The sequence below is a fragment of the Mirounga leonina genome, unplaced genomic scaffold (assembly GCF_011800145.1).
Source record: "Mirounga leonina isolate KUSES-001 unplaced genomic scaffold, KU_Mleo_1.0 Mir_82, whole genome shotgun sequence".
NCBI lineage: Eukaryota > Metazoa > Chordata > Mammalia > Carnivora > Phocidae > Mirounga > Mirounga leonina.
Genome location: NW_023270825.1, coordinates 24,243,749 through 24,271,601, shown reverse-complemented (window position 1 = coordinate 24,271,601; position 27,853 = coordinate 24,243,749). Strand labels below are relative to the sequence as shown.

Sequence of the window (27,853 nt, the reverse complement as noted above, 5' to 3'; positions counted from 1 at the left end):
GGGAGAAGCAGACTCCCTGCTGGGCAGGGAGCCCGAAGAGGGGCCAAAGGCAGACACTTAACCCACTGGCACCCTGGACAAACTTTCGTAACATCACTTTTATTTAATATGCACTACATACACATGATGCAGGTAAGGAAAGAGTCCATGCATTAAAGACAAGACAGACTGGTACTATTGCCAAACATGCAGAGCCAATTAGGATGTTGCTCAAAGTTCTTTTATTTATTTTTTTTAAAGATTTTATTTGAGATCGGGGGGAGGAGCAGCAGAGGGAGAGAGAGAAGCAGGCTCTCCACTGAGAAGGGAGCCCGACGTGGGGCTCAATCCCAGGACCCTAGGATCATGACATGAGCTGAAGGCAGACACTTAACTGACTGAGCCACCCAGGTGCCCCTCAAAGTTCTTTATACTTAATGGTTTCCATTAAATAAGTGCAGAAGCAGAAATGTGTACACATCGCAAAGCATCTTCTTCATTTGGTTTCCTGTGCTTTCTTTGCATTCTGTTTTTCTTTTGCCTTTTCTACTAGTGGTATTAACTGCTGGTGTTCTACTAGAGTCTTTAATGATTCCATAATGAAAAGCAGATAATTATGCTTCCTTCTGATATTTTCAAATCTTTTTAGTTTCTGTATTTCTTCTTCAGTAAGCATCTGATTTTTGGTAACCTCTGACTGAATAGCATTTAACATATTATTACCCTGATCTGTATCCATGGGTTCCTCAGCAAGCTGTCTTTGTAACTCTGCTATCGTTCTTCATATGTCATTTTTCTATCAGATACAATGGCTGTTAAGTTAAATCGAATTTCACCTTCACTGTACTTTTGTACCCTTTTTTCTATGACTGGCCTCACTGTGCTGATCCAGTCATCTTGATGGTGTGCACTGAAACCAATCGGTCCTTCTCTTAATCCATCTAATTCATGCAATCTTGCATTTACAGGAACATAACTGACACAGTGAAAAGCATCTTCTTCTTTTGCTGATGTCTTTGCACCAAATTCAAACATCTGCTGTCTGGCAAAACTGTTGTGTACATGTCAAATCACATCTGAACTGCTGAGTGCCAAACCTTTCATAGCTGCATCAAAGCTCTGTGAAAATTCTTTAAACTCTGATAAGGCCTCTCCTAAATGGACATCTTGAAGGGTATATATAGTTCAATAACACACTTACTATGGCTTGAGTAGCACAATCATTATTAATTACCCGCTTGGCAAAAAATATCGTGTCAGGTCTGGCGTCCTGAACTACAGAGCCTGCTGGTTCTTCTGGCTGCCACTTGAAAAGGAAAATTAACCCATCAACTGGCTTTAACTTTTCAAAACTCCATATTTCTTCTACTTGGGCTCCTTGGCAACCAAATTCTTCAATGAGTTCAGTGAAGACCCTGGGGTTGTTTTCATGAGGCACACTCCCCGGGCCACACACAGCCCCAGCTGCTACCTCAGGCTCTGCCCACCTCCCACCTCCCACCTCCCCAACCAACTGCCACGGGCCGCTGGTCTCAGTGATCACAGCAAATCTGCCGCTGAGTTCATCAGCCCCTTTGTCATCCTGCCTACTCCCCCTGACAGCCTGCTTCAGGATTTCTTAAAGAAATAAAAGTAAACACCTAAAGAAGTTCAATTTGGGGACTACTAACATTTTTTGAAGGCTTATTTAACTTTAAGATATAAAACTGCTAAAAAAAATCTAGTACATAAAAATAAAGAATAAAGATTTCATTTATTTTAGCATATATTTGGTAGAAATACAGGAGATAGAAAAGTAGCATCATAGTCTTTACACCAAAGACAAAAATCTCACTAGGAAGATGACACAGAAAGGGAAGAACGGATTATGTGCTAGGCAAGCAGCCATTAAACAAATATATCCTGAGTATCCACCCAGTGTGTGTCAGACATCTAGGCCCTGGATATACTATATGGAATGAAAGAGACAAAACTCCTGCCTGCATGGAGCATACATTCCGATGTGGGAGATGGACAACAAAAAAGGTAAATAGCCCACTCAAGTGATGTGTGAGAAATAACCTGGATGAGCCAAACACTATCTCCACAAAGTGCCAAGGCCCAGAAGCAAAAGCACGGGATGCCTGGGTGGCTCCGTCGGGCAGCTGCCTTCGGCTCGGGAGGCTGCTTCTCCTTCTGACCCTCCCCGCTCTTGTACTCTCTCTCTCTTAAATAAATGAATAAAATCTTTTTTTTTTTTTTAAAGATTTTATTTATTTATTTGACAGAGAGAGACACAGTGAGAGCAGGATCACAAGCAGGGGAAGAGGGAGAGGGAGAAACAGGCTTCCCGCAGAGCAGGGAGCCCGATGCGGGGCTCGATCCCAGGACCCTGGGATCATGACCTGAGCCGAAGGCAGACGCTTAATGACTGAGCCACCCAGGCGCCCCTAAATGAATAAAATCTTAAAAAAAAAAAAAAAAAAAGCAGCAGCAGCAGCAAAAGCACACGTGGCATTTCCTAGGGCAGAGTGAACCAGCATTGTTGGAACAGAACGTCCATAGGGGGCCAGATCACAAGGAATTCATAGTCTTCACTGTAAGAAAGGATCTGACTCTGACTTTGACTTTGAGAAGCAGGAGAGTCCCCGGGAGAATTCTTAAACAGAAGACTGATAAGATCTCCTATGTTTCCACAGGATCACCCAGAGTGCTGCATTTAAACAGAGGTGAGGACAGAAGTAGAGAGGGCATGGGAGGGGACAGTGGCTCAGACTAAGGTGACAGCAATAGGTATGAAAAGTAGATAGGGGATATATTTTGAAGGTAGACAGAAATGTTACAAATCATTAAAGAGCATAGAAGATACAGAATAAATGTTTAATGAATGAATGAATCTTGGATAGGAAGGAGACCTATGTGGACTAGAGTACTCAGGAAAGGCATCCAAGAATCATCACACTGCACTGGAACTCTCTGCATGGAGGGCTCTAATTTTCAGCATTGTTTATCTATCTTAATTCTTCCAATTCATTTTTTCTTGACCGATCCCTCTATGACTATTAAATCCATGTGAAAATAGAAGTCTAAGTCAAGTCAGTAACAGTGGGGATACAGAGTATGTTCAAAGATATTAAGGAGGCACAATCTAAAGGCTCTGGTGATTAAATATATGGAATGGAGAAGCAAAGAAAATATAATAGTGATTTCTTGTTTGGACAACTTCATAAACAGTGATGCCATTATCTGAGGGAACACAAAAGGAAAAGCATGTTTGAGGGGAAACAAATGGAAAAGGCTAAAAACTTTAGAGAAACAAAACTCGATTTGGGAGGACCAAGTATTTTTAAAGTCTAAAGGTTTAGGGGTGCCTGAGTGCCTCAGTCTTTAAGCATCTGCCTTCACCTCAGGTCATGATCCCAGGGTCCTGGGACCGAGCCCCGCAACAGGGAGCCTGCTTCTCCCTCTCCCACTCCCTCTGCTTGTGTTCCCTCTTTCGCTGTGTCTCTCTCTGTCAAATAAATAAATAAAATCTTAAAAAAAAAAAAAAAAGTCTAAAGGTTTAAAATCAAGTAGGTCAAGACTACTGCTTCTAAACTTGGATTGGCATATTAAAAGTTAATTACTGTTTGGAATGATGAGAAGATTCTGGAAATGGACAGTGGTAATGGTTGCACAACGCTGTAAAATATACTTGATGCCAGTGAAGTGTAGACCCCAAATTAGTTAAAATGTTAAATTTTATGTTACATATATTTTACCACAGTGTTCACTCACTAGAGGTCAAGTTTTTTTTAATGAGATATAATTCACATTCTATACAGTTCACCCATTTAAACATGTAATTCAATGTTTTTAGTATATTTGTAGAATTATGCAACCATCATAAACATTAATTTTAGAATATTTTTATTGCCCCTCAAAAAAAACAGTACACATCAGCAGTCAGTCATTCCCATTTCAACCGAATCTTCCAGCCTATATGTCAGGTGTAAGCAATACTTTTTTTTGTTTTTGAAGAATGTAATATAATTTATCCCAAAGTCACTTTTTTCTACATAAACAAAAGACTTAAGGGGTAACTTCTGAAAAAAGTCCACACCTCTTCTAACCCTGAGTCTTTCTCCACCATTAGCTTGATGGTAAAATACACAGCTCTACTGTGTAAAAATTCCTGGACAATTTTTCTGCAGTTTAGATGAAAATCATACAAATCAGTAAATACGAGCAATTTGCTTTTTCATTTCCATTTTGTTTTTGTTATTTTCTACCAATGTTTTACGTATTTCTAAGCTTGAAAAACTCCAAAGGAACCACGAGCTCTATGAAAGATGAAGGACAGAAGTAAAAAAAAAAAAAAAAAAAAATTAGGTTATGGAAAAATTCCTGGGACCTTTTAAGACATGCCTCTGCTCTGTACATCATTAATTTGCTCTTTTTATAAGTTTCTGTTTCTGTTCTTACACCTTTCATGTGTGGTCTCCTGTCTTCAAAACAAACTGCAAACTCTGAGGGCAAATACAGTTTTCTCTCCAGCACCTCCCCCCAAAACATACAAACATTCAAGTTGGTCTGAGAAAATGGAAACCCTTTTATGTGCTCAAACTAATTTGGATTCACAGCAGAATTAACTATATCCAATTACACTAAGGCAAATAATAATGAAATATCTCATATACAAAAAGCATTCTGACATCTGAAACTGGATGTCCAGGTTCAAATTCTGGCTCTAACACTTAGTAATTCTGTGACCTTGGGGAAGCAACTTAACCTCTCTGCTGCCTCATTTTATAAAAGTAGGAGAATTATGTCTAATACTTGTTCTGAGAATTTATTTACAAACTTAGAGCTGTGCTCAGTATATAGTAAACACAGTAACATGTTCACTATTATTACTTCCTTCCATTTGTGTATTTTTCCCTTAAAATTATGCCATTTATATCTTCCACAACATTACATGATCTGACCCTGCAGCTTAGCTTTCAAAGATGAAATAAAGGATCCTCTTGCTTTCCCTCACTGTTTCTAGTTCTCCACTTTTTAATCCCTTTTCATACTCTTAACACATAACACAGGCCACAGCTGATATTACCAACATTTAAACACATAACAGATAAAGGTTTACAATTTATAAATACGCCTCATGTATTACATGCTCTACCATACTATCGACTTTCCAAAGCTAGTTTTAGCCAGTGTTCCCAAATCTCTGCCATCACATCACCCATTAATTGCCATCCAGATGAGGCTAACTTCCTATGCAACTGGAATATTCAAGATGGCAAGCAGATGCCCTTATTTTCTGAAAACCACTCCTCACCATAACAGGGATGGAACCTGGTCTCTACCTGGGCTAAACAGATTCTCTCCCCTAATACGGAACAGGCATACAGAGTTGCTTGTGCTGGCATTTCAAAATCTGAAACCATCAGACAGCTATTTTGAAGTGAGACAGCAAAGCAGTAAAAGCAGGTCTGAGAAAGACAGGAAATAACTCTACTGTCTTCCTAAATTTCACTCCTGAGCTGTAGCTTGGTTCTTTGGTGGCATGGACACTTCTGAAGTCAGACTGTCTGGGTTTATGTTCTAGCTCCATCCTCCACTAGCTGTAACGTTGTGGCTAGGTCACTTAACCTCTCTGAGCACAGTTTCCTCATCTGCAAAATGGAATTCATAATGACAATGATTTCATCTACTTTGTAAGGTTGTTTTAAGGATTAAGTGAAGTAATAAAGGCAAAGTGCTTAATAAAATGCCTTGTACATAGTGTTTAAAAACTCATTATTTCAATTATTTTATGTTTATATATGTAAGAATTTATTATTTTTATTATTTTACCTGTAACATTATTTTAAGGTCTTATTCTTCTTTCTTCAAATCAGAAAAAAGCCAGGAATAGATGAGTATATATACTTTGTCTTCTAAGGATATACTAAAGATCTTGAGCAAAAAGAGAAAAAGCAAGCCAACTGACTCTTCTAACTCTAAAACCTAATCAGATGCCAAAAAGGACAGAATAAAAATTAATAAAACACAGAAGGGGTTAGGAGGTATTAAGAAATACTAGGAAAATGTTGTTTATTTTGAGAATTCAAAAAACTGAATGTTTTGCCTTAAGTTTTTGAATTTTTTTTTTTTAATTTATTTATTTGAGACAGAGAGAATGAGAGACAGAGAGCACGAGAGGGAAGACGGTCAGAGGGAGAAGCAGACCCCCCGCTGAGCAGGGAGCCCGATGTGGGACTCGATCCCGGGACTCCAGGATCATGACCTGAGCCGAAGGCAGTCGCTTAACCACCTGAGCCACCCAGGCGCCCAGTTTTTGAAGATTCTATGTCATTTTTCATGGCTGACACACGATAAGTAGTTAAAAAGTGATTGCTGAGTAATGAAACCTTATTGTGTCTTAAACTTAAAAAAAAAAAAAAAAAGCCAAAACCAGATAGAGGAGGTAGAAGAAGTTCTCTCTGGATGTGTTAAAGATCAGATATCAATTAAAGGAATAATATGCCTTAAAAAGACTAAAAAAGATAAAAATGTAACAGACACAGCTCTTATCTGCTAATAAAATAAATTTAACGACATATTCTCAATTAACTATGCAGATGGGGGAAGAGTGAGGTACAACAAGAGTGGTGCTCACATAACCAAGAAAGTCTCCATTTGAATTTGAAATATATATTTTATTTGTTAATTTTTAAAGATTTTTATTTATTTATTTGAGAGGGAGAGAGGGAGAGAGAGCGTGAGCCATGAGGAGTGGAGAGGGGCAGAGGGAGAAGCAGACCCCCCTACTGAGCAGGGAGCCCAACGTGGAGCTCGATCCCAGGACCCTGAGATCATGACCTGAGCCAAAGGCAGACGCTTAACTGAATAAGCCGCCCAGACACCCCTGAAATATATTTTAGTATCTTAAAAGCAGACTTACCTTATTGCTAACATTTAATTTTGGCATAAGTCTACATACGGCAGGTCCACCAAGAGGGGAAAAGACTAACACATATTTAGGGGAAATGATATACACGTTTAGTTGCAGAGGTGGATTAGGATGACATATGTGCCATAGTGCCATAATCTGTTTGTAAAACCAAAAATATATGAAACATGCAAAATCTAAGAATAAACAAAAATTAAGAAGGTCTGTTTGCAATCACTTTAAACATACAGAAGAACAAACAAGCTCAACCCAAAGCAGCACATTCAGCTATCAAAAGTAACTTTTCCCAAGCAATGCCTTATCATGGCCTCTTTTCATTTCAATTACTGTTTTGAGCTTAGAAGTGCAAAAATTCTAGGTATAGAGACTGTGTGATCTGGACATAACATAACCCCTTCCAGGAGGGATGAGGGATCTGTAAGCAAATGTGTTCCAGCATAATCCTATGGAGATGCACTTTCAGACTTTCAGGCTTCTCCTCTTGAATCTCCTGTAATTATGGCAGGTTTCTGGCAATTCACTGTTTCTTCTACTATCCTCACAATTACTGGTCAATAGTCCCAGGCTGCAGTGACATCTGTGATGCTTTACACAGCATCAAAGGCCTTCACTAACTACTCCTATTTCTTGCTGATCATTACTAGCTGAGTTCTCAACCACTGCCTCGAAGAAACCTCCAGAAGTCATGAAATGTGCATTTGAGCACCTGGCATAATTCACTCCTTACTTGTGTGATAGCTCTATCACTTGCACACATTTGCTGGCCATTACACATAGGCCCAAACTGTTTGACAGAACACAAAACACACAACAGAAAAAGAAGACACCACCAATGCTCAAGTTAAGATAGAGAAAGAGCCTCTTGCCCAACAGTTATCTGTGTTCTGCCGGGGCACAGAGTAATTCTTACTGGTCTAAAGTTGAGGAGGGCAACTGGCGAGACTCAACCCTCACCAAATCTTGAACTATGGGGAGGAATTAACAAGGAACAGTAACAGAATGGCTTATTTTAGGGGCGCCTGGGGGGCCTCTGCCTCCCTCTCTCTCTGACTCTCATGAATAAATAAAACATTAAAAAAATGGCTTATTTTATTTTGTTTCATTTTTTTAATACTTCAGAGAGAATTAACATTGTAATACATTAGCCTTATATGGGGTGCTACCAGATGAAGGTATGCACATGAAATGCTGGAACAATATGGAATGCTTCACTTACCATAATGACAAGATTCTGACATTCAAGCCAACTTGGATATGATCAATTGTTTAGGCATTGTTAGTGCCCCCATTTACAGAGAATTCACAAGCTGACAGTCCTCTCACAATGTGATTTCCTTCTCTTTTGTTATTCTTTTTTTTTTTTTAAAGGTTTTATTTATTTATTTGACAGAGAGAGAGATAGCAAGAGCAGGAACACAAGCAGGGGGAGTGCGAGAGGGAGAAGTAGGCTTCCCGCGGAGCAGGGAGCCCGATGTGGGACTCGATCCCAGGACCCTGGGATCATGACCTGAGCCGAAGGCAGATGCTTAACGACTGAGCCACCCAGGCACCCCTCTTCTGTTATTCTTTTTTTTTAAGATTTTATTTATTTATTTGACAGAGAGAGACACAGCGAGAGAGGGAACACAAGCAGGGGGAGTTGGAGAGGGAGAAGCAGACTCCCTGCTAAGCAGGGAGCCTGATGCGGGGCTCGATCCCAGGACCCTGGGATCATGACCTGAGCCGAAGGCAAATGCTCAACGACTGAGCCACCCAGGCGCCCCTCCTCTTCTGTTATTCTTAAGCACTATTAAACAGAGAGGGTAGAGGAGGTATCCTAGCAGGACTCATCTGTTTTTTGTTCTGCCAAAATTATGGAGTACAGTCTAACAACCCTAGAACAAAACTGTCTCCAGTAACTGCTAAAAAGGCAGTAAGTATTCTCATTTTCTTCCCTCCCATAACTGCCGAACTCTTCTAATCAAGTGGTGTTATTTATATGCTATTGCTAAAAAGGAATAACAGTAATAAATCTGTAGACTATATGCCAAACAACTGACATGGGTTATCCAAGGACATACGATCATATGGACTATACTTTCTGTGACATATGTATAATATCTGGGTTTTGAAAATAAGCATGTATTAGTTTTATAAACAAAATAAAGAATGAATAGACGAATACATTTAAATTGGTATTAAAAATCCTGCATTTTGGAGCCTTAAGATCGATCCCTGAACTTCATATATTCATTCATGTTATTGATAATCTACTTTCTAGCAAATTGCCCAGGGTATAAACATCATTAACGGGACTAACTAAAAATCAACTAACAAATAGAAACTAAAATATAAAGTTAACTAACTTAATATTATAAAAACTGTTTACATTTGAAGAAAACCAGAGTTTAGAACCCAAAGCTGAGTCTTCACTGCCAAGCACAATATGGAGGGGGGAAAAAACTGACAGGCCTAGAACAGAGTTTATTCACTTATTTACGTCTACTGAACCTGGAAAACTTTGCAGGCAATTTTTAATATTCAAAAAAGTGGGCTAATCCACTGAGAATGCAGTGATGGCTAGTTTTATGTGTCAACTTGCCTGAGCCACAGTGACCAGATATTTGGTCAAACATAATTTGGGTGTGCTTTGTGAGGACATTTGGGATGAGATTAACATTTGAATTGGTGGACTGAGTAAAATTGAGTAAAGATTGTGCTCTGGGGAGACCTGGGTGGCGCAGTTAGTTCAGTGTCTGACTCTTGGGGTTTCGACTCAGGTTATGATCTAGGGTTGTGAGATCTGAGCCCTGTGCCGGGCTCTGCGCTCAGTGGAGTGTCTGCTTAAGACCCTCTCTCCCTCTCCCTCTGCCCCCCTCCCCCGCTCTCTCTAAAATAAATAAATAAATCTTAAAAAAAAAAAAAGGATTGTCTTCCCTAATGTGGGTGGGCTTCATCCAATCGTTTGAAGGTCTCAAAAGAACAAATGGACCCTCCCAAACAGGGAGGAATTCCTCCTGCCTGTCATGCTGGCACATCAGGTTTTTTTCTGCCTTCAGACTTGAACTGAACCATCAGCTCTTCCTGGGTCGCGAGACTAATGGCATTTGGACTAGAATTATATCAGCTCTTTTGGGTCTCCAGCTTGCCAAATGCAGATCTTAAAACTTTTTTTTTTTTTTAAAGATTTTATTTATTTATTTGACAGAGAGAGACACAGCGAAGGAGGGAACACAAGCAAGGGGAGTGGGAGAGGGAGAAGCAGGCTTCCCGCAGAGCAGGGAGCCCGATGCGGGGCTCGATCCCAGGACCCTGAGATCATGACCTGAGCCGAAGGCAGACGCTTAACGACTGAGCCACCCAGGCACCCCTGGATCTTGAGACTTGTGAGCCTCCATAACTATGTGAGCCAATTTCCTATAATATCTGTTTTCCACTCTCCTTTTTCCTCTCTATAAAAACACCAAATAGGAAAAGTCCAGCAAATGCTTTATGATGATGATTGCAACTCTGATGCCTCAGAAAGCTTAGGATCCTGTCCAAGAAATAGCCATCTATTCTTCTGACCAAGTTATCCCAAGCCCAATGGGACTCAGATGATACTTAATGGAACATTTTCTTGAACAATGGCCACACTTTTACTTAGACATTAAAAATAATCTCTAACTGCTGTTAAAACCAGTCATCTTTAACTATCTTCTTTCTACTTCTCTCCCCAAACGGTCACCATCCCCACCATTAATGTTTGAAGAATAAGCACAGAATTAGAAAGAGTACTAACCCATACAATTACTGTACTTCATTTAGACAGTTTTGGTTATAAAAAAGAGATAAGAACGCCCTCCCCATACCAAACACAGAAGCTGCTAGGTACTTCCTTTACTCTTCATCAATGGCAAAAAATAGCACTCTAGGTCTCCACGGAAGACCCCACCCTGCCATTGATGGGGTGTTGTTCAGGAATCACTGAATGGTACACATTACTCAAGTCACATATAGCAGCAAGTATCTTAGACCGAAAATCTTGTAGCCATACTCTCTGTACATTCCTCCAAGAACAGGGTATGTTAAAGAATTAAAAACTGAGTAAGTGCAGTAAAGGTAAAGATCCATTAATGGAGAAAAGAAAACCAAAATGGAGAAAAGAAAAATTTGGTAACTTTTGCTTATCTTATGAATCTTATGAGTACATAAGTACCAAAGTTGATTTCCATGCCAACAGAAATATATTGATAATTAACAAGATTAAACCATAAAGGAACTTCCACTCCATATTATTTTTATTTTTTCACATTTAGATGATACCTTAGTGTAGAGGATGGCAGAACAGGGATGAATTCTTAACTAAGTCATCCAAGTTTCTTTCCTAAAGAAGCAGCAGTCTCTCCTTCACTCATGTTTCTTAATTATCAATGGTCACCTTCTATGGACAGGTCTAAAGTGGGTGGAGAAGGCGGCAGACAACACTTTCCACTCATCACAGCACTTTCTAGAGCAATAAATTGTACATTTGTCACAAGTACCCAATCAGGATGTACTGGGAAGAGTAGGATCTCATAGCTTACTGGAAAGGACAGAGAGGGACAAAAGAATGCCTAAAGACACAAATCAGCCGCCATTAAAGGTCTTCCTTTGTTCTTTAACTTCTACATGAACAGCTGCAGAATTTCAACCTGTAGATTGAAATTAAGATCCCTATACCCAAAAATACCTTCAAGTACTAAATAAGACTAGAGAAGGAAGGAAGGGTGGGAGAGAGAGGAGAGCATGGGATGTAAAGAAAAAAACATTAGCAAAGCTATTCCAACACCCCACACTGTGCTGGAATTTGAATTTATGAGTTCAGGTTTTTCACATGATTTCAGAGAAAGAAGGATAAAGTATCTTATCCAGAAATGTTAACCTAAAACAAAAGAAGTATTAGCTAGAAGGCAGGGCAGACTGACTTGAATAACATGTTCCCCTTAAGTACCAACCAAATTGCACTAGAAAATCTTGGTTTTAAGGTCCTTAAGAGACCCAAGGAATAGGAAAATAAATGTACCTCCGACCCACTCTTTACAAGCTACTTTCGGGCTCCAGTGAACAGTCTTGTAAAAGGGATATTTATAAGGGACTTCTAGAAAGCAAGAGTTCAATAACTGTTTAACACAAGCGAAATGAGAAGGAGCTACGTTCACCATCTCCTAGAAGCAGCCCTATTTTGCCAGACTGGCAACAAATAAAGTGCTCAGTTCAGGTAATTGTCAAGCTGATGAACATCAAAGCAGACAGCCTGCCTCTCCCTCCCCTAGGGACACTGTTCCAAAGCTGACTTTGGTGTTTTGTCTCCCTACAAGAATTCGGCCAAGGATCTGACTCTACTCTCCCGTATTACTACTGCTATTTCTCTCATCTGCAACCAGAGCAGCTTTTGCTAAGTGACTCTCTCAAGCACCGTTTATCACCCTCTCCAGAGTGACAGCTTAATCCTTTAATTAGTTTCAATGCCAAAAACTAGGATTTCCTGAGGACTGCCACAGGATGTGCACCAAGCAGCAGGGGCCAAGGCTTAAAGATGTTCAAGAGTTTCAAAGAATGGTTGCTAACGCACAGCCAGGAACAGAGAGCCCTAAACAAAAGGAAGAAAGGAGGCGAAGTGCCTTTGAAAAATTAAGGAACTGAGTTTTATTTGAAAGCGAGAGAGAGCGAGCATGATCGGGGGGGAGGGGCAGAGGGAGAGAAAAGCAGACTCCCAGGACTCTGGGATCATGACCTAAGCAGATGCTTAACCCACTGAGCCACCCAGGCACCCCAAGGAACTGAGTTTTAGAGGGTGCCAGCTCACTATCAGGACAGAAAGTCTTCATTTGTCCAAAGATCATCCTACTGTCCTTTGGGGCTGGAACACATAACAAGCTACTTTTAGTCCAAACTCCAGGGATGAGGAAATCTGTGTACCTCGCTCAAGCACCCACCACCTTCAGATGAGGGAGGAGGATCAGCAAATAAGGCAATTGCTGCTAAAGGCAAGGCTTGGAATTAACCTAGGAGTTGCAGAGGTGGAAGACAAGGACATAGTAAGTTTCACAAACTAATCAGTATTGAACTTTTTGAAGTTTATAGTGGGCAAGGTCATCTGTAGATTATGCACTAAAAAATTTGATTCTGAATTAATAGGCCATTAAAAAAAAAGTGAAACAAAAATAAATGCAACCAGACTTAAAGAGCCAACCATGGTCTCTGAATTCTTAGTTCTCTTTCTCCCCTCTTAGTTGGTTTCTGAGTTCTCCACCCATGCCTCTGATTCATTCAGCAAGGATCATCAGCTCTCTAGAAGCTAAAAGCATAAAGGGATCCAGATTTCCAAAAATGATGAAAACTGGCAACCCAGCTTTACCACCAAGCTCCTGTTCCACAAGCCAACATGTCCCTTATTTTTCTTTCAAAAGAAAGAGACCATATGTCTGGCTTTCCAATTTCCTTTCCTTCCCAAGTTACTACCTCTCAGTAGAGCAGCTCTTGGTTCTCTTTGGTGTAAACAAGCCCAAACAAAGAAACAAACAAATAGCCCTTAAGTCCCTTAAAAATTAGTTTGCATTTTAAACTGAGGTTTTCTTCAAAATGCACATTCTAGGACCTGGTCCACCAAGACTTGGTGGTCTGGTAGAGTGGACCAGAATCCTCATTTCTAACAAGCTCTACAACAGTGGTGCTCAACCCTGGCTACACATTAAGATCTGGGGTGCTTTTAAGTAACACCCTGCAGGGGCCTCACCCCCCAGAAACTCAAACGGTCTGCAAGGGGCCCTGATATCAGCAATACGACTAATTTTGAAGCTTTCCTCTGTGAAAGCAAGGTTAGGGACCACCACACGAACAGTTCCTCTGATGCAACACGGCCCATGGACAAAGTGTGAGAACAGAGGCTCACAAGAGTACACCTGAATGAGGTCTTTCTGAACCTTGCTCCACCACCAAAGCAGATGGCAGGCAGAGTAAAATATTTAGATAATTAGAAAAACCGTGACTTTTTTTTTTTTTTTTAATCAATTCCTCTTCAGAAAGCTCTTCAGAAGGGTATCTGGTTCTTAATTGAGAACAGAGTCCATCTATCTTCTCACTTGTTTATACATATTAAGTATTCTGTAGCAGTAAATCGCAAAGTTGATGAAAAACTAGGGTCAAGTCTCCTAGACAAGGTCCTCCGAAATAATTCTGGGGAAAAAAACACTTCTAACCATGTTAAGGTTTAGAAAGTTATTCTTCTTCAAACAAAACAGAGCCTGGATTATAAGGTTCACAAATTACAAGTCATAAGAAGAATAGGTTGAAGTAATAATGGTCATAAGTCTCAGCTAAACAGTAACTGAATAAATCCAATTGTGGGGGAAAAATCTTTAAAATAAATTTGATTATGAAATAAAACTAAGGTAACTCACCCACTTCAATCTTAAAAAACAAACAACTCTGACTCACAGTACTTTAATTAAGAATTAGTTTCCTTGACTCACAGTACTTTAATTAAGAATTAGTTTCCTTAAATCATCTTACTAAATCTCCAAAATGAGGGACATCTAGTCAGGGCTCCTTTCCTGTCCTAGGGGAACAACCTCAAACTCCTTATTTATGTTTTGTATTAAGAACAATATTCGGGGAGCCTGGGTGGCTCAGTCGTTAAGCGTCTGCCTTCGGCTCAGGTCATGATCCCAGGGTCCTGGGATCGAGCCCCGCATCGGGCTCCCTGCTCGGCCGGGAGCCTGCTTCTCCCTCTCCCACTCCCCCTGCTTGTGTTCCCTCTCTAGCTGTCTCTCTCTCTCTCTGTCAAATAAATAAAATAAAATCTTTAAAAAAAAAAAAAAAAAAAGAACAATATTCTACTAAATGAACAAGTCTACATTTGTTCAAAGATTAGCTCCCAGGGCTGCTGCCTGTGGGCATCTTACTTAATAGCTAGCTTCAAACAAACTCTGAAACAAGACACAAAAGGAGAGACCACTCTTGTGGTGAGAAACTTTTATTAGCATTTGGATTTGGAAGAAAGAAAGAAACTGGAAGTGGAAAAAGAAACATACCCAAGCAACAGAAAGCTCTTGAGTATTCTGAACAAATTTCTGAAGCAGAGAGGGAGGCTAAGAGGGTTACTGATCCACAGAGAGGAAACAGGTAAATGCCCCCAAAGGGCTTTCATTTGTATGGCTGATTACTCAGAACTATATTTAGCTATGTTTTGGAAAATTAGCAGACCAGAAATCAGAAAATTAGAAAGAGGTTAAAAGGTCTGTTTTAATAAAATGTTAAATACCCGTACTGCAACTTTAGAAGAGGCTGGAGTTCAAGAAAGCCACGTTCTTTCTATTCAGAGACAAGATACTGAGAAAACAGGTACCATTTGTGGGCGCAAATTTCTCCACCAATAAAGTGGTCGTATTGCTTGCTGACTTTAGAAAGCTTAAGCCATTGGTTTAAAAGCCCTTTGGGCTAGATAATAATGAAGCTAACTTACAAAAGGAAAATCCTTCTTTTCCTTTGATAGCTGGTAATTTACTAGAGTGATAAGCTTCTATAGAAAAAATCTGCTTAGAAAGATTGATAAGGAACGTAAGACTAATAAGATCTGAGTCAAATAATTAACTGGTTTTAAGGAAGTTTAAGATTTTGGTGGGGGGCGCGGGGTGGTGGTGGTAAGGAAGGAGCTTTTTGGAGAGGAGACAGAAGGAGGAACCGGAGAAAAAGGGAAGCTGAACAAAGGAAGAATTTGCCTGTGTCTCTGAGATCAGCCATTCTCTGGAATCCTATCCTTACCACTAGACTGGATATTTTTTCAAAGGCAGAGATCATGTATTGTTCAACCCTGCACTGCTCAACTGCAAACCCACCACAGGATACAGAGTAGATGCTTGATAAATGTTTTATAAATGTGGAATCCAATATTTTTTTTAACGGCATCCTAGGCAGTCAGTTATAAAGAAAGGAGGTAATCTAGTCTGACTCTCAGGGTCAGATACATTGCTAAGTATCTGTAAGTAAGAAGAAAAGTGTGTTTATGAGAACTTGATTTTTATTTACATGAATTTCTAATAGTGAAATAAACAAATTAGGTAAAAGCAGATAAATAATAATAAAGAAGAAAGTGGAACCAAAAAAGTCCGGGGCTCAGAAAGCACAGGACTTGGAGGGGGATGTTCAGGCTCAGCCAGTCCACCAAACAACAAGGGGATGTAAAAGCCATCAGCCTCCTGCAGAGAAGCAGGAAATTCTCCCTATGCCCGCTCCCCACCCAAGATTGTTTTCTTTAACAGTTCTGCCTCCTTAGCATGGGACTCCTGGAATGCTTTTTTTTTTTTTTTTAAAGTTTCTCAGTTCTCCTAAATCAATTTTTGACAGTCCCTGGGATTCTCAAGATGATCACTTAACACCTCATTAACAAGTTTATTATAGGAATTAATTCAAATGAGCCAAAACTAATTTTAATTAAACCTCAATCTGCCCAAGGTATTCCTTTTTTCTCCTACACCAGTAGCCGCCGAAATAGGCCCAGTTCTTTCAAAATTAAGAAGTACAAAAAGTGCAGTTTTCTGGAAAATTACCTGTCATTTTTAAAAAAGATTTTATGTATTTATTTGAGAGAGAGAGCCCGTGTGCACTGGAGCAGGAAGGAGGGTCAGATGGAGGGAGAAGCAGACTCCCTGCTGAGCAGGGAGCCTGAGGACACAGGGCTCTTCCATCCCAGGACCCTGGGATCAAGACCTGAGCCAAAGGCAGACGCTTAACCAACTGAGCCACCCAGGCGCCCCACTTGTCATCATTTTTAAATTTACCTAGTAAAATGTACCTATTTATTTTGTTCCATGATTTGGCCATTTGGTTTAACATTCATCTACTCAAGCAACATTCATCTACTCAAGCAACCATTTTCTAATAGTTATGGATCATGTGTGCATCCATTCATTCATTCATTCATTCATTCAGCAAATTTATCAAAAGGCTACTGGATGTCAGACACTAAGCTGGGTGCTGTGCATGTTCTTAATTACATCTCTGGCCAGAAATAAAATACAGCCAAGCACAGCTCTGGAAAATGGAAAAGCACAATTTTAGTTTCTTTAATCAGACATGTTTTGCCTTGACTCATAAATAGATCTTACAGCTAAGTTTCCATTACTGGATGGATGTGTGTGTGTGTGTGTGTGTGTTTACGAAGTAAAAGCTAGAATTTCAAATGTCTAATGGAATTTGTCAGAATTTCCTTGGTGTCAGTTTTCTACTCACCAGCCTGTCCTCACTCCTATGTCCACCAAGCAGGCTGGCAGCACACCTCCCACCCACCAGTCGCTCACTTCGCTTCTGAGGTAAGATGCCTTCCAATGTCTACTCACCAACCTAGTGGCATGTCCCTCTCTTCTTTGGGAAAAGGATAACGACTGGAGGGAGAATGCAGGAAAGGTGTGAGGACGAAAAAGGAGTGCTTACAAAGTAGGGTAGGGGATGGATCTCAACTTCCCTTGCATGCTGTAGCTTTCCTGAAGGCTCTACATTCTGATCACCGCAGAGCAACCCATCTTCTCACCAAAAAAATGAGAACATTGCTTAACAATCAATCATGTAATATTTGTGTGTATGTTTAAGCCTTACTTTCAATCATATTTTTTTTTTTAAAGATTTTATTTATTTATTTGAGACAGAGAGAATGAGAGACAGAGAGCATGAGAGGGAGAAGCAGACTCCCTGCTGAGCAGGGAGCCCGATGCGGGACTCGATCCAGGGACTCCAGGATCATGACCTGAGCCGAAGGCAGTCGCTTAACCAACTGAGCCACCCAGGCGCCCCTCAATCATATTTTAAGCAAGATTTATTTCCAAAGAAGTTATTCATGTAGTGTGGAATCTGATAACAAAAAGTCTAACTCATAAAAGTAACACATTCATACGGTAAAATAAAATTCTAGCAGTACAGAATATTAAATACAAAGCACAGAAGCCCCCCCTCCCCGCCTTGGCCAGCCACCTCCACTCCCACCCCAGGAAGCAGCGCCAGGTTCTCCTTCCCGCATTTTTGACAGCGAGCACTACAGTGCTGAATCCACTTAGCCCTGTGCTTCTCCTTCCAGAAGCCCTACGTGGTAGTGTGGTGAGACAGCTGTGCTCCTGCTACTTTCCATGTTTCTTTGACTAATCACCACCAAGTTTTGTCATATTGCCATTTTTAATTCTAGTAGCCAGTCACCTTCATAAACCTAAAGACGATTCCTTAACGTAAAAACGTGCTGATTTATAAACAAGATAGTATCTATTAACTCTTCACCAAGCACATAACAGAAACTGATACACTTCCATGTCCCTCACCTTCCTTCATCCCCTTTCTACACCTCCTGTCTGCTACTGTTTACATTGTCAAGGTTTTTGTTCTTTATATCTGGTTTATAATCACTGCTCAAGTTTCCATGCTTTACCTGTAACTGACCCTACGAACTAGAAACTAACTGAAAGCAATAATACTATGATTATTTTACCCCACTTGTATTAAACAAAAGAAAATCTTCCAAGTGTCAAAGCTAAGTGATTTCTCCTTTTTTTTTTTTTTGAAGATTTTATTTATTTATTTATTTGACAGAGAGAGACACAGGGAGAGAAGGAACACAAGCAGGGGGAGTGGGAGAGGGAGAAGCAGGCTTCCCGCGGAGCAGGGAGCCCCATGTGGGGCCTCGATCCCAGGACCCTGGGATCATGACCTGAGCCGAAGGCAGATGCCTAATGACTGAGCCACGCAGGCGCCCCTGATTTCTCTTTTTTTAACCCCTAACAATTCAAGTCACATTTTAGTTTTGATTTCATCTTAAATGAGGATGAGTTGTTCACCCATTTCATAGCTCATCGTATTATCATTACAAAACAACTATTTCAGATCCACTAATTCTGGCTTGGAAGGGAAAAAAGAGAAAAATCATACTAAGTCCAGAACTGGAGAGAGAACAGGAGCCCCTGTAAAAACATCCAGTGCCATAAATCCTACACTCTGACACAGGTCATATCTTTGCTTAGAATAGAATAGATATTAGTGGACAACCTTAAAATCCAACTGGAGTACTTAATGATCAGCAAATATTTATATTTTAATTCAAGACTAATCTGTTTTATAGTTACCTATAAATCCTATTTATAAGAAACTAAGTTTAGCTTCTCTATCCTAATCTGATTTATAATGTTCCTCCAATGATTCTTAGGCTCCATTTCTTTTTTACTGATGAGATACACCTGCCAGTTAGAATGGAACAAATGCTTCCCGGGCTTGGAAAGTGAGCTTACTGGTTGCTGCTGGTTACAAGAGGACCTGGCTAGGGAGAGCAAAGGCCAAACCACCTGTATCATCAAAGTATGAAGATTTATCCCACTAAGAGAAAATCAGTAACAGCATCAAAGATACATTTATATTTTTTAAACTAAATTATTAATCTTAAATCTAACATATTTTTTTTTCCCAGGTCCTATTATTCTAAGAACATTGATCAGTATACATGAGGCTTCCATTCAAGAATGATCCGGTATAAGTGAATGAGGGATCTTACCCTCTTAGGTGTATAAATTTCTTAAGTCCTCAGCATTTAAGAACACAAAGAATATAATAAGGGACTAAATCATAGGTCATTAACTCTTTCAATGCCTCTCTTCAAGGCACCAAAGTATTACTCATTTAACCACCTACCAAGCATTTACTGCATGCCTACTATGTGCCAAACATGGTTTTAAACAGAAGCAATAAAGTGAACACGACGGCCAAATCTCCATGTTTTCATGGAGTTTATAATCCACTTTGGGAAGATAGATAACAATTTTGTGAATAATCAAGTCAAACAAACTACTGACTCTAAGTTCCTGATACAGGCACTATTTAAGATGCAGAGGAGGAGCAAGACAAGGGTCCTAACAGGAGAGCTGACACCGACATGCAAAAACCACATAAAGGGTTAGTGAGGCTTTCACACATTATACTGTGATATCCCTAAGCTACTGGTTGATGATCTGTGTCACCTGGCCAACAAGCTTTCGGAGTTACTGCCCAATAATACTGCCTATTAAACTGAAAGTTCATTTTTGGGAAAGTCTCCCTCTTTCTAGAACAGTATTATTCTAATACTTTATTCCATTTCATCTTTGTATTACCAAACATGTTTGCTAAAGGTACAAAATAAAGTGTGGATACTAATAAGATAACACAGGATCAGGGGTGCCCGGGTGGCGCAGTCGGTTAACTGTCCAACTCTTTTTTTTTTTTAGCATCCAACTCTCGATTTCATCTGAGGTCATGATCTCAGGCTCCTGAGATAGAGCCCCGAGTTGGGCTCAGTGCTCAGCATGGAGTCTGCTTGGATTCTCTCTCCTTCCCCTCACTCCCCGCCACCCCCCACGTGTGCTCTCTCTTTTCCAAAAATAAGTAAATAAATTTTAAAGAAAAAATTTAACATGGGACTCAAACTTCAAGACAAAACCAAAAATTATTAGACATACTGAATAAGGCAATAATAAACTTTATATGCTCGTTGGAATTGTGCTGTAGCTACACAATCAGTTATGAAGAAAAGGATCAAAATCAAGTAACAAAATACTTGAAACAGTCAAAATTATAATGAAAAGGTAAGGCTTAGAGATTTCATTATATGTTCGGTATTTTAGGACTGGACACAAACTGTAACATGTAGCAGTTAAGTCTACTGATTGACTTGCGTACACACTTTAAACAAAACATTGTGTTCAAACATTAAACACTGGCTCTGTGAGACAAGATTATAAATTTGTGATATTATAAAGTTGTGAAATAGGGCTTTTGGGAGAAAAAGGGTATTAGCACAAAAGACACAGCCTTTCAGCTCCCCCCATTTCCAATCCACAGCACTATGGAAATTCAATGAGAGACAGAAATATTGTTGCAGCTCAGATGTAAACCTGACTCCTTCCAGGCAAATTTCTTCAAAATATAGAAACTGAAGAACAGGGGCGCCTGGGTGGCTCAGGTGTTAAGCATCTGCCTTCAGCTCAGGTCATGATCCCAGGGTCCTGGGATCGAGCCCCGTAACGGGCTCCCTGCTCCGCGGGAAGCCTGCTTCTCCCTCTCCCACTCCCCCTGCTTGTGTTCCCTCTCTCACTATATCTCTCTCTGTCAAATAAATAAATAAAATCTTAAACAAACAAACTACAATGAGATTGTATTTCACAAAGATCATGTTTGCAGAAATTAAAGGGACCGACAATATCTAAAAAGGGATGGAAATGGATAAACTATAACTTTCATACTAGAATGGGAGACTAAACTGCTAAGGACTCTTGAAAGAATCTGGCAACTTCTATCACTGTTAAGATGAAGAATCTCAGCCACCGGAAAGGGGCAAAGTTATCTCAGCAAATGAGACCCATGTAAGGATTGTCACTGTGGTACTTACTATGTAACAACAGTTAAAAAGAGCTAACAATCTAAATGTCCACCAATAGAGTAATGAACACAGAAGCTGTGGTAATACTCGGTGGAATATTACATAACACCGAAAATGAATGAGTAAGAACCTCCTACACTCAACAGGGATAATGCATACAAATAATATTAAGCAAATAAAATAAGTTGTGGAAAAACTTCCCCAATATGACCAATTTATGTAACATTTAAAACACAGGGGTGCCTAGGTGGCTCAGATGGTTAAGTGTTTGTCTTCAGCTCGGGTCACAATCTCTAGGTCTCGGGATTAAGCTCCATATTGGGCTCCCTGCTCAGCGGGGAGCCTGCTTCTCCCTCTCCCTCTGCCTCTTCTCCTTCTTGTGCTCTGTCTCTCAAACCAATAAATAAAATCTTAAAAAACAAACAAACAAAAAACATTTAAAAACACAAAACAACAGGAGCATCTGGGTGGCTCAGTCAGTTAAGTGTCTGACTCTGGCCCAGGTCATGATCTCAGGGTCCTGTGGGGGGCTCCCTGCTCAGCACGGAATCTGCTTCTCCCTCTCCCTCTGCTCCTTCCCCTGCTCATGCTCTGGCGTGCACGCTCACTCTTTCTCTCTCAAATAAGCAAAATCTTTTGGGGAAAAAAACCACACACACAAAACAACATAGACAGTGCTTGTTACTAGAATCCAGTCTGTTCCTAAAAGTGTGTTACAGTGTGAATTTTCAGGGAGCAGAGTCTGTATTACATCATTCAAAAACAGGAAAAATCACATGTTCCTGGCTCATCCAAAATTCCAAACAATTTTTTTCCCAAGCTATGAAATACTCTTAAATATCTACATAACAACCTACCAAGAATTTCTATAAAATAGAAAGCATCGGGGCACCTGGGTGGCTCAGTCGTTAAGCGTCTGCCTTAGCTCAGGTCATGATCCCAGGGTCCTGGGATCGAGCCCCGCATCGGGCTCCCTGCTTGGCGGGAAGCCTGCTTCTCTCTCTCCCACTCACCCTGCTTGTGTTCCCTCTCTCGCTGAATCTGTCAAATAAATAAAATCTTAAAAAAAAAAAAAATAGAAAGCATCTAAAATACCAATGACCTATTTTAACCCTGAGATAACTGACTCAGTGTAAGACTCAGTGATGAGGCACAATATGGAGTCCATTATATTCCCAGGTAGGCATTCCCTTGTCTCAATGAGCTTTAGCATTCCCACATGTTCTGCAAATGCAGGGAAATCTGTGCTCCTCCTTTGCTCACCTACTTTCTTCATAGGTTTTTCTGCATGTCACAGGACATTTTCATTAGTAATGTGGGGAAGATGACAGAAATATTGTACAACACATTTAACAACTCAAAGTGAACAGGAGACCAGGTCCTATCAGGAAAAGAGCAGAAGTACCACTGAAATACACTCCACAGCCTCTTCCCCAGACTCATGCCCAACTGAAAACATCTTTACTGGTGTGCTCATGACAATTTATTATAGTGGGTTTTGATTCAGTTAAATGTCATAAGCATTTCTGCAAGTCGTCACGGCAAAGAGTAAGCCTTCAAACAGTGGGGGTACTGACACTATATGGATACGGTCATAGTAAATGCACAGAAGTACAGAAAGAGACAATTTCAGAATAGTGATTATCTCTGGGGAAGGGGTGAGAGAAACAGAATCAAGAAGGGACCCTAAAGGGAGTTTTAGCTACCTTTTTCTTTTTAAAAAGTGAGATAAATGGGGTGAGATATTATCATTAAAATATGGGATCATGGGTACATTATTTTCTGTACCTTTTCATAAAATATGAAGGACCAATAACATTCTTAACCTGTCTGATGCACGCCAGAAGCCTGCCAGCATTAAGCAGCCCACGGATTCAAAGGAATCTGAATTCAATACCAAACAAGACTCTGAATTTGATTTTAGGGCAGGAGAACCAGTGTGTGTCTTTCTGTGGCACCCTAACACCCTTCACAAGTCTGCCTCCCATCAGAACTGCCATCCTGGGCGCCTGGGTGGCTCAGTTGGTTAAGCGACTGCTTTCGGCTCAGGTCATGATCCTGGAGTCCCGGGATCGAGTCCCGCATCGGGCTCTCTGCTTGGCAGGGAGTCTGCTTCTCCCTCTGACCCTCCTCCCTCTCATGCTCTCTGTCTCTCATTCTCTCTCTCGCAAATAAATAAATAAAATCTTTAAAAAAAAAAAAAAAGAACTGCCATCCTTTGAACCTCTACCTTTCCCCACTCAATCGTTCACAATCCCTCTATCTGTACTACGATGCTCAGGCCATAGTGGTCTCCATCTCCAGGTCTTTTTATCCCTGGATTTTCAGGGCCAAGTCCTCACCTTCTTCAAATTCTTGCTAAAAGTCTTACCTTCTCAATGACTGTCTTATTTGAAATTGCAAACTGGGTCCCCAGAACCCCTGGTCACCCATCTTCCCTACTTCCCTTTTTGCCAGGGTACTTATCATTTTCTAGCACACTGTATAATTTACTTCCTACACTAGAAACCCCATTAGGCAAAAACTTTGGGGTGTTTCATTCTTGATGAATCACAAGTGTCTAGCAATAGCACCTAGCACACAGAGGGCAAATACTTGGTAAAGTGATTAATAAAACAATTTTCCTATGTTACAGTACTCTCTGGGACTAATAGAACAAGCCACTATCCTCTGTATCTCCAATACTCCACAAGTATATACTCCTCTCAAATCATCTGCTTGTATGCCCATTTCCTGTGGATTCTGATTCAGAGTCTAACACAGAGTGAGATACTCAATGTTTGTGGAAGGAATGAAATTCAAGGTCTTGAACATAAAATATTAAGTTTCACTCAGGGCAGACCGCTTCTACTATAAACTCACACTCAGGTAAATTAATTGCAGATACCTCTTTTTTTTAAAAGATTTTTATTTATTTATTTGACAGAGAGAGACACAGCGAGAGAGGGAACACAAGCAGGGGGAGCGGGAGAGGGAGAAGCAGGCTTCCCGCGGAGCAGGGAGCCCGATGCGGGGCTCGATCCCAGGACCCTGGGATCATGACCTGAGCCAAAGGCAGACGCTTAACGACTGAGCCACCCAGGCGCCCCACAGATACCTCTTTTTAAAGGTCACCTTAAGGCACAAAGGGCTGCTACTTGATTCACACTTTCTTTCTACTACAAGGACAATAAAAAGATGCATTTAATGATGCCATAAAAATAAGCATTACCTTACACACTCAAATCTAAAAGAAATCAGGTCAAATTTAATTAAGATCAGGTAGCTAGATTTAAGAAAGACAGTACTTCTCTCTACTTTTGGTTACATTTTTATTGTCCTCTATTTTGGCAGAGAAGCAGTGTAGCCAAAAGTTTGCCTATACTAATTAAAAGTTTTAGAGAGCAATTTTAAAAATATATAAAAGCTGGTGGTGGCAAATCGTAAAAATGGCCACAAATTCTTGGACCCACTTTCCATTTGATGTGGAACCTGATTTCCCATGCTCTGCAATCTGGACTGGCCTTAGTGACCTGCTTGTTAACAACAAATCAGCAAAGGTCATGGGGTTTCAGCAGGTTATTTGGGAACACTTGCTCTGAAGCATCCCCTCTGGATTCCCAGTCACCATGCTATGAGGAGCCCATGACTCATAGGAAAGACATGTGAAGGTGCTCTGGTCAACAGCCTCAGTTGAGCCCAGTGTTCAAGTCACTTCAGCCCAAGTGACATGGGAGGGAAGAAGCTTCCAGATGATCCCAGCCCCTAGCCATCTAAGTCCTCCCGGAGGCTTGGGTCTTCCAAGCTCAAGCCCTGGATATTATGGAGCAAAGACAAGCCATCCCTGCTGTGCCCTGACCGAATTTCTGACCTGCAGAATCTGTGAGCATAATAAGATGGCTGTTGTTTCACACCACTAAGCTGGGGGGGGGGGGGGGGCGGTCAGAGAGGCAATAAATAAACTGGAAAATGAGTGCTAACCCAAAGCCTGTAACTAATTACCACATTTCATTTTCTCACCACCAGCAGAGCCTAGGTTTCATTACTTAGTACAGATAAGTCATATATGCAGAGGTCACATATCACACAGATCCACGTTCTAGGACAGGGCAAAGAAATTATCCAAAATTAACTCTGATAGCTGTTAGCCATTCAATTTAGTCACCTTTCTGTACCCTGAATCAATAAGGTTGATGCACCTATGTGAAGTAACTAGATAATTGCTAGCTATATAAACATATATCTCAGATCAAAACACACTACTTCTACTAACACCATGAGGAAGAACAGAAGATAATGTAGCTACTGTTAAGAGGTTACTCCCAAGGCTCCATGCTGTGTTCACAACATGAATGAAATATTTTCTTTCCCAAGGAATCAATTCATGAAACTGAAAATGATCAACACTTTGAAAATCTATTTCCAAAAATCTCTCGCTAGAAATAAGAATATACCACAGATGAGAAAAAAATTAAGGAAAAATTCTGATTTAAGAAAACAGGTTTGCATCCATCAAAATCAGATTACTTTCTTCTTGTTTTCCAATACAAATCAAAACAATCTCACCATAAAATTTATATAAATGAAGAGTGGAGAGCTCAAGGCTGATAGTGTAAAATCTTTTACAAGAATAAAACTCATTTTAGAAGCATTTAAAAAGCAAGTAAAATTAATGTATGTCTCATACAATGGAAATACTTTTAGAAGTAAAAAAACAAAACAAAACAAAAATCCCAATTGTTCTAACTTTTCTGCAATCAACACTGCCCTCTAGTGATGCAGAATAAAAGTAAAATAAAAAAGCAAGTACCACATTTTATTTATTGTTCATTTCAGTGTGTTTATGTCAGAGCATCTAGTTTGGACTACAAATTCCACCAAAGACAGAATAAACAAATTCAGGATGACTACTATTACCTATTGTTAAATTAGAAACTCTTTAAAAAGGCATTAAATCAAGGACATTAATACATGCAAAGAGCAGCTTTTAAATACAATGGGAATGAAACATCGCTACACAGTGAGTTACATCTTCATACAAAATTCAGGAAAGACCCTGCAACTTAGACCCTAAGACCTTAAGACCCTGCAAAATTCATACAATTTAGGAAAGACCCTGCGGCTTACCACGGAAGACTTATGAAAATAGGTAGAACAGTAAGATTAAATAAAGCATCACCATCTATAAACAAGAAAATTCAATAGGAAGCAAGCCAGGCTAGTTCTCATGGCAGATGTGTATCAAACACACTGAAAAATGACCGTAGCAACCAAGGCCTCACACACCTGACAGTTCTGCCCAGTAGTATACCCGACTCCTCATTTTAGGAAAAAAGTTCGAGAAAAAGAGCATGTTTGGTTGCTAAGCATTTATTGAGCAGAGGAAGTTTTCCAAGAAAACAGAGACTTACCAAGGGTCGTGCCATCCTGCCCCATGATGCACTTCATAGAGGTGACAATCTGTTCCACGACAGGTGGCGACAGTGACGTGGCATACACAGCACTGTGAGAATGTGTCCGCAGATAGTCTATCAGCTCCTGGGGAGTTCACAGAAGCAAGGCGTTAGAGGGAAAGCCTGAATTCTCTGCAATGTCACTGAACTCCTTCCAGGTGCAAGCACACTCTTCCTCCCTTCACCCCACTGGAAGAGCGACACTAATCTGAGATGCAGAGGTCAGAGGATACTATCAGCAACAACTGCATCTGACACATGCCAACCTCCTTAGGCTCAGGCTTTGTTTTGTTTTTTAAACATGCCACAACATGAAAGAAAGAAAAACTAGTTTTAAAGAAGCCCTCTAAATTTGGAGAACATATCACTTAATGTTATAAACAGATCTACAATGCTGAATTAAAGTGCTTAGATTGCTTTTCAGACACAATAATTCACTTATAACTATTACAAAAAATATCATCTGCATATTACCCTATACCTGCAAAGCCCTGAGTAAGAGAAAGACCGTTCTCTAACATCAATTTTAAAGGGATTAAATGTCCTCCAGATACACAGAAGTTTATAAAATGATATAAATATGGCAGAAATTAAATAGAAATTCACTGGGTCTTTCATGAGAACAGGAAAGGCATCTCACTGAATAAAGAAAAACTTTGTATGTCAGTTACAAGGAGTCCAAAACAATCAGTTGTATATCCCTATTCTCTCCTTTTAACTTCACTAAATCTTTAAATAAAATGTGCAAAGTAGCTTACATACCAGAACCCAACAAGGAAATACAAAATAGGACTGTAAAACAGTGTATCACTTCAAAAACACTAAAAACTGTACAAAAGCCACAAAAGCATAGATACACCAGACCTATGATGTCTCAGATTATTACTTTAAGTCCTTTGGTTTAGCAATAAATCTTACCAAAAAGCAAGCAACTTTCCAAAGTGAACCTGGTCCCATTAACAAAAATTTGAGGTAAAAATCTATCAAACTTGACTAAAACCACTAATGAGTTTTCTCTAAAAGGCAATCAATTATTAAGAGAAAGTCCATGCTTTAAGTTTCCCAATGTCAAGTTTTAAAAAGGAATTAAAGATATTTATGAGCTCCTACTACATGCCACATACAAATACTTGACAATGTATT

The 27,853-nt window shown here is 40.0% G+C and overlaps 1 protein-coding gene and 1 pseudogene across 1 annotated transcript in view; both read right to left on the bottom strand.

The window, feature by feature from the left end:
* On the bottom strand, positions 1-26,580 carry LOC118002455 (annotated as a pseudogene).
* SPTLC2 (serine palmitoyltransferase long chain base subunit 2) overlaps positions 1-27,853 on the bottom strand; it is a 106,789-nt gene that overhangs the window by 30,595 nt on the left and 48,341 nt on the right. Inside the window, exon 9 of the mRNA XM_034992947.1 lies at positions 26,669-26,795. Within this exon, the coding sequence (XP_034848838.1) occupies positions 26,669-26,795 (127 nt within the window). The remainder of the gene's footprint in view (positions 1-26,668; positions 26,796-27,853) is intronic.